A 15,821-nucleotide genomic window follows, 5' to 3' on the forward strand; every position below is an offset into this window, starting at 1 on the left:
AACTAAGATTTTCCTGGTTTCCCCATGTGAATTGAGGTGAATTCAGCACATTGTATTGTCATTGTTTATAAACAAGTCTTTCCCATTAGACTGTGAGCATCTTCAATACAGACACTTTTTAAAAATTGAGATATAGTTGATTTACAATATTATATAAGCTTCAGGTGTACAATGTACTCATAATTTTTAAAGATTATACTCCATTTATAGTTATAAAATATTGGTTATGAATACAGATGCTTTTAAATTAATTTTTCTTTCCCTCACATCTAGCAGTATCTGTAAGTAAACATCTAGTTAATTAATTAATTGTGTGCATATAAAGTCAGGAATCTGTTCTTTCACTTGCAGGTTTGTTTAGGTTTCGCAATCTAAAATTAGATTTTCTCATCAGTAAACAAGGGATTAATATAGGCTGATAAAGTTATTTTAGTTTTTACCCCTTTCCTCTCTAACTGAACATGTTTTGGACTTTTTTTTAATAATGAGATTACTGTGATACTACTTAGAGACAGTTTAAAAATGTAGGTGTTCTGTTGCAGAAAGCTTTTTTGTCAGTTTTTGAAAACATTATTTTTAAAAATCCCAGGTCTATCCACCATAGTAGATTTGGCTTTAAATAGTAGGATAATGCATGATCTTATAATCTAAGTATTCTGTTTCTAAACACCTCTCCTATATAACTGAGTCACTTTGCTGTACAGCAGTAATTCACACAACACTGTGAATCAACTACACTTGAATTAAAAAAAAATAGAGAACAACAACAAAGACACCTCTCCTAAATGAATATAATTAAAAATCACTCAAATTCTTTGTAGTTGTCTGTTGTTAAATGGAATGCTACTCTACTTATCTGATTACTTACACTCGTAATAGTGTTTTCACTGGAATGTTGACCTATTCTCTAATATTTGTTCAATGCCTTCTACATGTCATGTACTACGGTTTACATGCATTATCTCTAATCCTCACAATAACCCTGCTGAGTATTAGCCCCTTTTGAAAGATGAGGAACCTGACACTGAGCAAGAGCGATGTTGGGGATTTGCCTAAAGAAGCACAGCTGTAGAGGCTGAGCTGGGATTTCACCCCTTGTCTGACTCCAAAGTGTATGCTTTGTGCTAGGCCACAAAGGCTTGTTTTACAGTGACTTCTTTTATTTTTATGGTGAATTATTTCCCCCTGTGGTAGGAAGAAAGTTGCTTATTCTTGCAACTGGTATCATTTTTGAGAGGCAGCATGATGAAAATGAAAAGTTATGGTCTTTGACAAAATTATCCATATTTCAGGACTTCCTTGGTGGTCCAGTGGGTAAGACTCTGAGCTCCCAATGCAGGGGGCCTGGGTTCGATCCCTGGTCAGGGAACTAGATCCTGCATGTGTGCCGCTACTAGGTCTGCATGCCACAACTAAAGATCCCGCATGCCACAAGGAAGATCCCGTGTGCTGCAACTAAGACACGGTGCAGCCTAAATAAATAAATAAATAAATATTTTTAAAAAATATTGTTTTTCTTCACTTAAAAATGGATAAATATGGATTAAAAAATTATCCATATTTCTTGATCTACTTGTGGGACTCTGTAATAGAGAAATAATATGGAATATGGAAAAGCATGTCTTTTTTTTTTTTTTCCACACCACACAGCTTGCAGGATCTTTGTTCCCCAACTAGGGGTCCAACCCGGGCCCTGTGAGTGAAAGCACCAAGTCCAAACCAGGGAATTCCCTAGAAAAGAATGAATGCACAAAGCATACTGAAACATTAGAAAATGGTCTTAATAAATGCTAGGGTGGCAGATAGTTTTTCCCCTGTATTCTCAGTTTTCAAAAATTTGTGTAAAATTTTAGAGAGCATGTATGTTAATGCAACCCAAGTGATCTTTAGCAAGTTACTCTGAGTCTCATTTTACTTATCAGTAGAATGGGAAAATGCCTGTTTCTTTTCGTATTGTGAGAAGAGAATTAAAGGGGATGAGGGCTGTAAAGTGCCTAATGCAGTACCTGGTATGTAGAAGACATTAGATGAATATTATTGATAGGAACACCAGTATAAAATATTTTTCAATTGATCTTTTTGTGTTGTTTTTATGAAGATTATTCAGAAAATAAAATTATCTGCATATTTTGACAAGGTGGGCAATTATTGCAAAAACTTCTATATTCTCTGACGTTGCTTTGAGAAGTGATACATGAAAGTGTCATATGTGTAAAACCCCGGTAATTACTTAGAAAATACCTTATTACCAAGAACCAAAGGCTCAGTAGCATTGTAAAACAAACAAATTGAGACATCTTCCAAAAATAAACATCAAGGGGACAGTGGTACATTTTAGCCCTGTCCAGGAAGTACATGAACTGAGAATGGAGCAGATAACATTTAAGGATTACAAATACTCTTCTCTGTTCACTGTCTTTCTCCTTCAGTCATTATCTGCCAATTATGTTTCCAGATCTGTTCAGTCTCACTTTTTTTTAAATCCAATCTTACCATCTTTGCTGTTTCTTTTTTTAAAAATTAATTTATTTTTAGCTATGTTGGGTCTTCGTTGAGGTGTGCAGGCTTCTCAGTGTGGTGGCTTCTCTTGTTGTGGAGCACGGGCTCTAGAGCACAGGCTCAGTAGTTGTGGTGCCTGGGCTTAGTTGCTTTGCAGTATATGGGATCTTCCTGGACCAGGGATTGAACCCCTGTCCCCTGCATTGGTAGGTGGATTCTTAACCACTGCGCCACCAGGAAGTCCCCTGTTCATTCTCACTCTTAATTTAAGGATGGAGTTGGAAACTTATTCCTTAACCAGGAATTTTTTTAAACTCACATTTGTAGGCTAGTGGATTATTAGGAAAGGTAAAAATACCAAGATTTTTTATGAATAAACCCTAATGGTCTAGAACACAGATATAATGAAGTAAGTTTGGGGGGAAAGGGAGGTGCATTTTAGAGGAATTCAGACTGGTGATGCTTAGCCTTATTACTTCTGAAGTTCAGAAGTAATCTTAATTGCAGGATCAGAATTTAGCTTTAAATTATACTGGATTCCTATATGCTATCTTTGCTGAGTGATATGCAGTGATAGTAGGAGAATTTGTGGTTGTTAAGGCTTAGTCTATTTTGCTAGAGCTAATTGAGATACATATTATGCAAACAAGTAGTATAAAATTAAATTAGTACAGTGTTTTGTTACTACACTTTCTTTATCCTCTTTAAATATTTATTTATTTAGCTAATTGATTGCACCAGGTCTTAGTTGCGGCAGGCAGGCTCCTTAGTTGCGGCTCAAGGGCTCCTTAGTTGCAGCAGGTGGGCTCCTTTGTTGTGTCATGCGAACTCTTAGTTGTGGCATGCATGTAAGATCTAGGTCCCTGGACAGGGATAGAACTTGGGCCACCTGCATTGAGAGCACAGATTCGTAGCCACTGTGCCACCAGGGAAGTCCCCTCTAGGTCCTCTTAATCCCTTGAAGTCCTAAAATTTTTATCATACTTGATTATTATTAACAGAATTAGAGATATATACTTTTTAAGATTTATTTATTTGGTTGTGCCAGGTCTTAGTTGCAGCAAGTGGGCTCCTTAGTTATGGCATGTTGGCTCCTTAGTTGTGACTCATGGGTTCCTTAGTTGCAGCAGGTGGGCTCCTTAGTTGTGCTTCCAGGGCTCCTTAGTTGCCACTTGTCTGCTCCTTAGTTGCAGGACACGGACTCCTTAGTTGTGTCATGTGAACTCTTAGTTGTGACATGCATGTGGGGTCTAGTTCCCTGACCCCCTGTATTGGGCCCCTGCATTGGGAGCACAGAGTCTTATCCAGTGCGCCACCAGGAAAGTCCCAGAATTAGAGATATAGACTTCCTGTTAGTGGGATTATTTTGTGGCCATACTAATTTAAATGTTTCAAGAGAAGAGAAAGGCTTTAAGCTTACTTAACTTTGTTGGTATTATATTTTAATTGTGAATATTAATACTCTTCGTTTTGTTTTATTTAAATAGTTGAAAGTAATGTACTCCAAGAAGGGGAGAAATCAGTTGATTGTGAAAATCTTTGCTTATAAATTTAATGATTTTCATAAGTAAACTTTTGTTTTGAATAAATATATCCAAAGCAAATTTAAAAACTGGATGATGGATATATTTTCTCAAATGTTTTTTTAAAACTGTTAGTGGAACGGGGATGTGTGTATGGAAACAGATGATTGAACCTGGTGTACCCCCAAAAAAATAAAAAAATAAAAAAAACTGTTAGTGGAAATAGTATTTGCAATAGGAGTTGTTTCCAAATCAATTACTTTTTTCAGTTGCTGAGTTCACTTGATAAACCTCTTACCTTTATGTACTATAGTCCTTGGAAAATACGTTTCTAATAATAACTTCAAAATATTAAATAGTAAATAGAAGGACCTGAAGTGCACAGGTGACATTTTAATCCTTTACTTTTGAAGGTTGTGACTTTGGAAGATAAAGCAATATTTAGAGAATGAATAGTGGGACTTAGTGTAGAGGCTATAGAAAACCAAAATTTTTATTTCTGAGCCATAGCTTTCAGTACCCAAAAATGGGATCTTGACAACAGATGAGAGGCACCCTAAGGAAAAAGGTTCTTGAGTACCAGAGATTTACTCCAATCAAGAAAACTTTTAACTCAAATGTGAAGAAAAGAGAAACTCCTTTATGAAATCATATAATGGAAAAGACAGAAGAGGACTAGTGAAAGAATTGTCTAGGAATTATTAAGGTGTTTTACTTGAGTTATCTAGACTATATCGCACTCTTCAACCATTTCAGGAAGATCAGATGGTAGTTTATTTTTAGGAACGGTGTATTTATTGCTGTTGTTTATACTTTGAATTGCTTAATGTTTATTTAATTTCCATGTATAATTGCATAAAAAATATATAACGTGTGGTCCTTAACCATAAGAATTAAAATGTAGATGAGTAGTACTCCAACTTCAGTGTATAGGGAATCACTTAGGGTACATGTTAAACTTCCATATTTTTGAAATCCACCAGAAGCTAAATAACCCCCCAGGAAGAAAAGAGAAATCACAGGCTTGATTAAAGACATAAAGGCATCAAAGGTGGTAAGTGATGCAATATCCCAAAGTGACAGCCCTCAATGGCCAGTGAAAAAAGACTAACAGGAACTAAAGTCTTATAGCAGATTATTACCAAGTGATTTCAATTGTTGCTCCCATAGCCCTGGCTGTTCCAGACATTGTGACTGCAGCTGAATCCATTACACTGGCTGATGACAGGTGGTATGCAGTCTCAGACATCACTAACACCTTCTATGCCAGCAAGGTCAGTTCGTATTAAGGTAGCAAGGCCTCCTGTGTATGTTTATAGTATACCCTAGGGGTACCTAAGCTCCCCTGCCATTTGCTACCAGTTGGTGAGTCAGGGTTTAGCCTGAGTTCCTCTACCTTCCATGTTTAAAGCTTTGACTCTATGGATGATGCCTTGTTGGCAAGTGAAAGCCTCAGTCTCAATGACCTTGATGGTGGTGCTATCATACTATAGAGGTAGCCAGGAGCAGTAGCTGATAAACCCGACGAAATTCAGGGGCCTGCTCACCAAGCAAAGTTTCTTGGGACTAAGTGAGTGGATTTATAATACTCAATTCCTGTTGTGGTCGTGGAAAAACGGCTGTCTCTTTGGCCCGCCAAACCAAACAGGAAATGCAGCACCTTATTGGACGGTTTTGGGTATTGGAGACGGTATGTGGCTCACTCAGGCATGCTGCTTGGTCTTTTATATCAGCTAACCTGCTAATTAGCATCCTTTGAATAGGGCTTATATAGATCTACTGAATCAAATTTATTGGAAGATGAAACCTAGAAGTCTGCACTTTTAATAGGCTCCTTTATACTGGCCATACTTTGAGAAACATGGGCCTAGGAAGTTTATTACCCATTATGCTAAGGGCTTGCTCTGGGAAGTTTTGATTTACTCTATCACCAAATCTTTCTTTTACATTGTGTTCTGATTGGTAATTAATAAAAATATTTTTGAATACATAATAAGATTATAAAAGCTTGAATTGGACTGTGAAAGTCCTTTTCAGTTTAGAACAGTGGTTCTCAGCGAGGGAGTGGGGAATTTTATTTCCCAAGAGTTATCTGGCAATGTGTAGAGACATTTTTGGTTATTGGCAGCTGGTGATGCTACTGGCATCTAATAGGTAAAGGTAGGGATGCTGCTCAACATGCAATGTGCAGGACGACTCCCCACAACAAGGAATTATCTGGCCCAAGATGTCAGTAACCCTCCTGTTGAGAAGCCTTGGTTTAGAATGATGTGTCTGAATCCCAGCTCTGTGTCTTGCTAACTGTGGCACTTTGGCCAAGTTACTAAATCTCTCTTGATGCTGTTTACTCAACGTTGAAATGAACTAAAAATAGAGTTTTTAACCTCATAGTGTTGTCTTGAGGATTGAATTAAATACTCATTCTATAAGGAGAGAAGTTGCTGCCTGACACATACGTGCTAGGCATTCCAAATAGTAGCTGCTGTTTTCTCCATAAAATCAAGATAGGCTTACTTTAACATATATTAAAATGCTAAAAGATTAGATCATTGTGAATAAGGATTATAGCTTCTAATTATCATGTCCCAAGCTATGTTCATGTACTTTTATTGTAAAAGTTTAAAACTAGTTCATCTTTTGTTGTGATCTGTCTTCAGTTCATTAAAAAAAAATGAATTCAGAAAGTAACCTAATTAATTGCCTCTGTATTAAGCAGTCTTTTGAGGTGATAATCCCATTTATAAGAGCTTTAAAGAGAACTTGTAATTCCTTTGGAATTAATTTCTTCTACTTGATAAGTTATTTGGGGATTGTACAGCCAAAAATCTGGTCTTTCCAGTCTGTTAATAAACAGGAAGAGGAATATCATAATTTTTTCACATAGACCTACTTAAGACTTTGTTTAAGAAGATTCCACATGTTTAGTGCCAATTCAAAGCACATATTTTTTTTTTGGAATGATCATACATCTATGTGATTGAATGGAGATAGACTATATGAAACCATAAAGATTATTTATTTATTTATTTACTGTTAAATTTTTGGTTGTGTCAGGTCTTAGTTGCGGCACACGGGATCTTCATTGCGGCATGCGGGATCTTTGATTGTGGGGTGTGGGCTCTTTGCTGCGGTGCTTGGGCTTCTCTCTAGTTGTGGCATGCAGGTTTTGTCTTCTCTAATTGTGGCGTGCAGGCTCCGGGGCACGTGGGCTCTGTAGTTGTGGCGCGCGGGTTCCAGAGCATGTGGGCTCTATAGTTTGAGCAACGCAGGCTCTCTAGTCGACGCACAGGCTCAGTAGTTGTGGTGTGCGGATTTAGTTGCCCTGAGGCATGTGGGATCTTAGTTCCCCGACCAGGGATCGAACCTATGTCCCCTGCATTGCAGGACGGATTCTTTACCACTGGACCACCAGGGAAGTCCCTAGAATGCATATTTTAAAACTGTGAACTAATATTGTTCTCTTAGCTATGAGGATCTTTAAGGCCGTATCAATAAGAATTCATTTTTTGGAAAAACGGAGTTTAATTTATGTAGCTTTATTTTAAATCAGATACTCCCTATCCTTGAGAATTGTTGGTAACTAATTCTACTGTTAAAGATGAACTATGTTCCATTGCTTGTTCCTCGTCCTATCCGCCTTCTAGTTCACTCTCTTCCACTGCCTTTACCACCAACCTGTTTCCTTTTCTTTTTTAAATGAAGTGTAGTTGATTTACAATGCTGTATTAGTTTCTGGTGTACAGCACAGTGATTCAGTTATACACATATATATTCTTTTTCAGATTCTTTTCCCTTGTAGGTTATTACAAAATATTGAGTATAATTTCCTGTGCTATACAGTAGGTCCTTGTTGGTTATCTGTTTTATATGTAGTACTGTATATATGCTAATCCTAAATTCCTAGTTTGTCCCTCCCCCACAACCTGTTTCCTTAGTATCATTCATTGTTCCACGAGTCTTGTTAATTATTTGTTATACCAGTCTTTTGAGAGTGTATATATTTCTCTATGGGCTTTATTAGAGACTATATTCATTTTTCCATGTGTGGCATATTCATTTTGTGACTTACTGGAAGTATTTTATATCTGCTACAAAACTATTTTTATGCCATCTTTCTCTATTGTTCACAGAAGTGTAATCAGGAAATTTTTTTTTTCAGTATTGCCTGAATTCAGGCATGATTTAAAGGTAAATCATGCATTTTTAGAATCCATGTTATCATTGCCTTCCTGAAGTTTAAAAAAAAATCCATTTCTATTAAGTGTTTATGTGTGCAGTCATCTTTTCTTCCTATATGTTAATGATGCGAGTCCACTCCCAGCTGGGTTCTGTGAAATAGAAATTCAGTACGTGCTAACTGAATGCCTACTAGATGGTACAGTACTATGTGTGTCTGCCCTCTAGTAGTTACTAATCTAGAGAAGGCAACAGGTATCAAATTGTCTTAGGATGATAAGTGCTATAATATAGGCTAAAAGTGTTGTGAAACATCTAGCAGGGGTGGGGGGATTAATATGCTTACGTCCTGGGTCCTTGACCACCTAGGAAAACCATTTAGGGTCAATTACAACCCACTAGACACGCATTCTTCGAGAATTTTGTTGAGATGGCTAAAGCCACAGAAGCCATTCTTATTGGTTCCAGGGATTATTTTTCTTAGCCTAAGTCTGAGGCAACTCATTTGCATTACTGACACCTATCTTTCAAAGAGTGCCATCTTTCTATTAGGTTCCTGATCCCCTTCCAAAGTGAAAAGGCACATCCTAACATCTGTTCTTTGATGATTGAGTTTAATGGGAAGGAACTGTTTTTAGAGTTTGAATGCCAGTGCCCTAGCCAAACTTCAGCGTAAGTAATGGGAAATGTAATTGGTCAAATGTTTCTGAATAGTGAACTACTCCATGATGTCCCAGCCCTTCACTGTAAAGATGAGCAAAACCATAAATTAGGGACTTCCCTAGTGGGGCAGTGGTTAAGAATCCGCCTGCCAATGCAGGGAACATGGGTTCGATAACTGGTCCGGGAAGATCCCACATGCTGTGGAGCAACCAAGCCCCTGGGCCACAACCACTGAGCCTGCACTCTAGAGCCGTGAGCCACAGCTATTGAGCCCACGTGCCACAACGACTGAAGCCCGCCTAGAGCCCGTGCTCCACAACAAGAGAAGCCACAGCAATGAGAAGCCCACGTGACGCAACAAAGAGTAGCCCCCGCTTGCTGCAACTAGAGAAAGCCCATGCACAGCAATGAAGACCCAACGCAGCCAGTAAATAAATAAATAAATAAATAAATAAATAAATAAATAAATAAATAAAATTTTAAACACAATATAAATTAGCATTAACTCTGCACTGAGATTCTTACCTTCTGCACTTCTTTTTTTTTTTTATCTTTTCCCATCTTCTTACTACTCTTGCAAAGTTTGAACATAAGGGTAGTGGTGAGGGGAAGGATAAATGAATGATTGCATTTATTTCAAAGTGAAATTCTCATTGACTAACCACGCTTCTCCTGCATTGCCTCATGATGACTGGCTTTTAAAAAGAAAGAAGCAAAATCTAGCTCTTTCTTTGTGTAGACATAAATTTTGATTTCTCTGAGACAAATGTTTGGGAATGCAGTTGCTGAATTGTATAGTTTGTGTATATTTTACTTGCTTAATTTTTTTAATATATTTATTTATTTATTTATATTGGCTGTGTTGGGTCCTTTTTGCTGTGTGCGGGCTTTCGTTTAGTTGCGGTGATTGGGGGCTACTCTTCGTTGTGGTGCGCGGGCTCCCCATTGCCGTGGCCTCTCTTGTTGCGGAGCACAGGCTCTAGGTGCGTGGGCTTCAGTAGTTGCAGCACATGGGCTCAATAGTTGTGGCTCACGGGCTCTAAAGTGCAGGCTCAATAGTTGCAGCACATGGGCTTAGCTGCTCCGCGGCATGTGGGATCCTCCTGGAGCAGGGATCGAACCCGTGTCCCCTGCATTGGCAGGCGGATTCTTAACCACTGCACCACCTAGGAAGCCCTACTTGCTTAATTTTTTAAAGAAACTGCCAAACTGTTTTCCGGAGTGACTGTACCGTGGTGTAGTCCCACCAACAATGCATGAGAGACCTAGTTTCTCCACATCCTTGCCAGCATTTGGTATTGTTGCTATATTTTATTTTAATAACAGGTGTGTAGTGATAGCTCATTGTGCTCTTAATTTGCATTTCTGTAATAGCTGATGATGTTAAACATCTTTTTGTGTGTTTATTTGTCATCTGTAGATCATCTTTGATGAAATCTCTTTATGTCTTGCCTATTTTGTTTGTTTTACTGTTGAGTTTTGATAGTTTAAAAAAATATACTCTAGCTACTAATCCTTTTTAGATGTGTGGTTTGAAAATATTTTCTCCCACTCTGTCTTCACATCCTCATAACAAGGTCTTTCACAGAGCAAAAGTTTTTAATTTTGATGAGGTCCGGTTTATCTATTTTTTCCTTTTTATTAATCGTGCTTTTGGTGTCAGGTCTAAGAATTCTTTGCCTACCGCTTGATCCTGAACATTTCCTGCCATATTTTTTCCTAATTTTTAAATAGTTTTCATTTTTACATTTACATATGTGATCCATTTTTAATTTTTATATAAGGCATGAAGTTTAGTTTGAGGTTCATAGTTTTAGCTATGGATGTCCTGTTGCTTCAGCACCATTTATTGAAAAGGCCCTCCTTTCTGTACTGAGTTGATTTTGCACCTTGTGAAATATCAGTTGGTTATACTTGTGTAGGTCTATTTCTGGCTCTTGTTTCTGTTCCATTGATCTATGTATCTATCCTTTTATCAGTATCACCCTGCCTTGCTTACTGTAGCTATATAATAAACCTTAAAATCAGGTAGAGTGGCTCTTTCCATTTTGTCTTTGGAATCTTTGGCAAATGAAAGGTTTTATGTTTTTTTTTTTCTTTTTTGGCTGCGTTGGGTCTTCATTGCAGCGCACAGGCGTCTCACTGCGGTGGCTTCTCTTGTTGAGGAGCACGGGCTCTAGGCGTGTGGGCTTCAGTAGCTGCAGCATGCAGGCTCAGTGGTTGTGGCACGTGGGCCTTAGAGCATAGGCTCAGTAGTTGTGGTGCATGGGCTTAGTTGCTTACGGCATGTGGGATCCTCCCCGACCAGGGCTCGAACCCACGTCCGCTGCATCGGCAGGCGGATTCTTAACCACTGTGCCACCAGGGAAGTCCCTCTTTTTTCTTTTAAATTAATGAATTTATTTATTGGCTGCATTGGGTCTTCGTTGCTGTGCGTGGCATTTCTCTAGTTGCATTGAGCGGGGGCCACTCTTTGTTGCAGTGTGCGGGCTTCTCTTGTTGTGGAGCATGGGCCATAGGCGCACAGGCTACAGTAGTGGCAGCATGTGGGCTCAGCAGTTGTGGCTCACGGGCTCTAGAGCGAAGGTTCAGTAGTTGTGGTGCACGGGCCTAGTTGCTCCGCAGCATGTGGGATCTTCCCAGACCAGGGCTTGATCCCATGTACCCTGCATTGGCAGGTGGACTGCCAACCCGGGGAGTCCCCAAACATTGAATTTTAAAATCTGTGAACAGGGTACATCCCGTATTTGTGTTCTTTATTTTTTTGGCCATGCCATGTAGCATGCAGGATTTTTATGATTTTATCTTATTTTTTTTATTAGGAAATAAGTAATCACATCAAAATTGTAATATTGCAATATATGTTTAAATCTCCTTATGAAATAATGTAATTTTAAGAATAATTTTCATTATCAGGCACAAGTACCAAATTTAATTTTTAGTTCTTTCACTTTTTTTATATACCTCTGCTTATTAGTCTTGACTTTAAGTAAGTTGTCTAGTTAAAGGAATCAAGTGCAAAGTTGAAAGTATTAATGGCATGCTCCCTTTGTCTTTTTTTTAGATGGTGTTATCTGAAAAGGTTAGTCAGCTGATGGAATGGACCAATAAAAGGCCTGTAATAAGAATGAATGGAGACAAGTTCCGTCGCCTTGTTAAAGCCCCACCGAGAAACTACTCCGTTATTGTCATGTTCACTGCTCTCCAACTTCATAGACAGTGTGTCGTGTGCAAGTATGAACTTTCAACTACACTTTAAAAATTAGATAACTCATAAGATTTTAACCATTTCTCAATCCCAGAAGAACGAAATTAGTTCAATCAATGTGTATACCTTACTTAGAGTGTCTATAGTAACACATAGTACTACTCTTTTGATAGTCTTTTCTTGATTGTCCATATTAGTGGGGGAGGGACAAAGAGCAAAGATAAAGTTTTATGGTAACCATCATAGAAGTAACATAAAAAATCTAACAGTCATCTTAAAAATTGGTATTGACTTATATAAATGCATGTCAATAGCATTGGTATAGTGTTTTATTATTTGTGTGTGCTTTCAACTTCATATTCTTGTTTTATCACAACAACCCCAGAAGGTTCAAAAAGCAAATATTCTCTCATTTTTGGAAGAAACAGTTTCCAATATTTTAACTCGTCTACCCAAAGCTAGAGATATTTATTAATGTAATAGTGGTAGCTACATTCAAAATTTGGAATTACAAGAGAACTTTTTAAGAAAACAAAGATGCATGATTTAGAGGTGTTTCTTTTTTCTAGATTATTTTATAGTAATTTTAAACCTTAGAAATGGAGACTAATCCCACTTAAAATTTCATCAAAGAATAGTTTATTGATTTTATTTTACTATTTTTGAATGATCTTAGGAAAAAATACATTTCTTTAAACAAAAGTACTGTTGATAATTAAAAATAGTGGATACTAAAAAATAAAATAACTTTTGCTTTTTGTTGTTTATTATATTTTTAGATCAGTGTGTGTAATCTGGGAATTCACTTTAAATGAAATGACAAAACTACCCTGTGAAAAAGTAATTTAGTTAAATCTTGGAGGCTTTCCAAATTCTGATAGCCTGAGCCCATGTGAAGGAATAGACAGCTTTCTTTCAAAATAGTGTGTTATGCTTCCCCAAGCCTTTCTAACTCTTACTTAAAGGATTTTCTCCCCAGAGGCAGGAGATAGTCAAGATATTTGGTCCTAGAGTGTTTTTTTTTTCCTTTTAGGGATGGAGGTTATGCTGAATATAAGTTAAAAGTAAGTAGAGGAAGGAAAAAGAATAGTCGATATTAACTATGAATAAACTTAAACTCTGGAATAACTCATAATTCAATCAGTTTACTCACTAGCAATCATAAGTATACAAAGATGTCAGGGAACAAACACAAAGTCCTTCATAATCCTGTATTACATGCAAATTAATGGAATTCTTAATAACTAAAGTTTTTAATAGTATCTTACTTTTTACAAGACCAAATTGTAAATTAGCTCACGATTTTCTAAACTCATTCAAATAATTAAAATTAAGCAACAATGATGTGTGTAATACTATATATTTGTTGCTATCAGAATGAAAAGTATAAGAAAGATGTGCTCCTCTTATCTGGCTAGGGAAATGAGTTACACATATGAAAATTTAGCTGGCAATGTAAGCCAATTTATGATTAAGCACCAAATGAATTGTGTACATAATAAGTGCTATAAAATTTCAGGAAGGAAATGTAACAGGAGTGATTAGGGTTGGCCTAATTGAGAAGATAGGACTTGTATTAGGGCTAGACAGATGGATCAGATTTACTTAGCAGTAGGATATTCTGATTAGAAGCAATGATGTGTGCAAGGGTACAGAGATAGGAGTAAAGTGCTGGAATTAAGAGGTCCTATTTGAGGTTGAGCAGTAGTGAGGCTATCTAAAAGCTAGATATGTTATTTGGAAATAGATGCTAAAGAACCTTTAACCAGTGAAAGAGCTTGGAGACTGTGTTCTGAAGGTAACAGAAAAGCAACAGTGGTTTCTGAGAAGAGGAGGAGTATCAAGAAAGTAGTCATTTAGGAAAACTGATGTATATTGCAATGTAAGAAGGATTAGAGGAGGAGAAAGAATTAGGGATTTATTTATTTATTTATTATTTATTTATTTATTGGCAGCGTTGCTGCACGCAGGCTTTCTCTAGTTGTCGTGAGCAGGGGCTACTCTTCATTGTGGTGCACAGGCTTTCTCATTCTGGTGGCTTCTCTTGTTGTGGAGCACGGGCTCTAGGCACATGGGCTTCAGTAGTTGTTGTAGGTGGGCTCAGTAGTTGTGGTGCATGGGCTTAGTTGCTCTGCAGCATGTGAGATCTTCCTGGTCCAGGGATCAAACCCTTGTCCCCTGCGTTGGCAGGCGAATTCTTAACCACTGAGCCACCAGGGAAGTCCAGAGTTAGGTTTTTATTTTATTTTTTTAATATTTATTTATTTATTTTGTTGCGTCGGGTCTTAGTTGCAGCACACAGGATCTTCCTTGCGGAAGTCCAAGCTTCTCTCTAGTTGTAGCCTGTGTGGGCTTAGTTGCCCTGCGGCATGTGGGATCTTAGTTCCCTGACTAGGGATCAAACCCACGTCCCCTACATTGGAAGGCAGATTATTAACAACCAGACTACCAGGGAAGTCCTCAGAGTTAGGGTTTTAATATTCTAATGTCAGATATTAAGAATCTGACTTTAGATGATAGCAATGAAAATAAATGGGGAGGGACAGAGTTAAAAGATAATCACACACACACAAAAAGATAATCACAAATGAAAAATTGTCGGATCTTAGAAACTGAAAGCATATGGGAGATCAGGGGAAAGTAAAATGTGGCTTGAGGTTTCAATTAACCTCAATTCCCTAGATTCGCCTTATCGTTCACTGTAATTCTTCAGACTGTATTCTTGCTAAGTAGCATTTTGTACTTTAGATTTTTTAGGTAGATTAATGTTATAGTCTTATTTCTCTGGGAAAGTACTTCAACCTTGTCTTTGAACTCTTAGAAGTAATTTAGAGTATTAAAAATTGTCTTAGAAACAATTAGTGAATGTTGATGGAGCTTTGAGATAAGAAGGAGGCACAAAGTATGAAGCAGAGTCAGGTAATCACTTGATATAAGGCTTCTCTCATGCCAAAACAGTGGCAGTGTTTTCCAGGGTTTGTCCTAATCCTGTCAACCAGAGCCTGACTTCTACTAGATTGTTCTTAAAAATGTTTTATATGTTTATATGTTGCTTTTAATAGTGTTTTATATGTTATCTTCACAAATCCGATTGCATCCAGGCAAGCTGATGAAGAATTCCAAATCCTGGCTAACTCCTGGCGATATTCCAGTGCATTTACCAACAGGATATTTTTTGCTATGGTGGATTTTGATGAAGGCTCTGATGTATTTCAGATGGTAAGCTATTTGGTTTATTCTATTAAATAGGAATAGATAAGCTATGGATAATGTGCAATACCTTTTTTTTCAATGGCTGCAAGAAGTTAAATAGGACTTGTTTTATGTAAGATCTAGAATAGTTAGTGAAAGAAGAGCTAAACTTAAACTAAACATGAAATATAGTGGTCAGTATTAACCTATTAGAATGTGGAAATTGGGTAGAAAACAAGTAACTTTTATGTATTTTTTACTGTAGTAAAATATAATAAAAAATTACCACTTTATTTTTAAGTGAACAATTTATCAAGTAACATTTTAAATCATAGCAGGAATCTTACCATTTTGTAATATTGAAGTTCTTGTTAGAGCTGGGTACCTGTCTTTACCCCCTTGCTTCTTGTCTTAGTGGAAAAGCTCCTTCTTGTTCAAAGCTTAACCCTTTTCTGTGTCCTGTATCCCATACCAATGGGCTCTATCGATCATGACCTCTCTCACCTATATTTTTAAAAAATTATTTATTTATTTATTTATCGCTGCGTTTGGTCTTCATT

At 37.3% G+C, this 15,821-nt stretch overlaps 1 protein-coding gene across 2 annotated transcripts in view; it reads left to right on the plus strand.

Moving 5' to 3' along the window:
- Positions 1–15,821, plus strand: part of MAGT1 (magnesium transporter 1) — a 44,877-nt gene that overhangs the window by 2,262 nt on the left and 26,794 nt on the right. The window contains exons 2-3 of one of the 2 annotated variants that reach the window (XM_057718586.1): positions 11,926–12,095; positions 15,171–15,288. In XM_057718586.1, coding sequence (XP_057574569.1) covers positions 11,926–12,095; positions 15,171–15,288 — 288 coding nt within the window. The remainder of the gene's footprint in view (positions 1–11,925; positions 12,096–15,170; positions 15,289–15,821) is intronic. The other variant, XM_057718587.1, reaches the window with a different exon arrangement.

The sequence above is a fragment of the Hippopotamus amphibius genome, chromosome X (genome assembly GCF_030028045.1).
Source record: "Hippopotamus amphibius kiboko isolate mHipAmp2 chromosome X, mHipAmp2.hap2, whole genome shotgun sequence".
Classification (NCBI taxonomy): Eukaryota; Metazoa; Chordata; class Mammalia; order Artiodactyla; family Hippopotamidae; genus Hippopotamus; species Hippopotamus amphibius.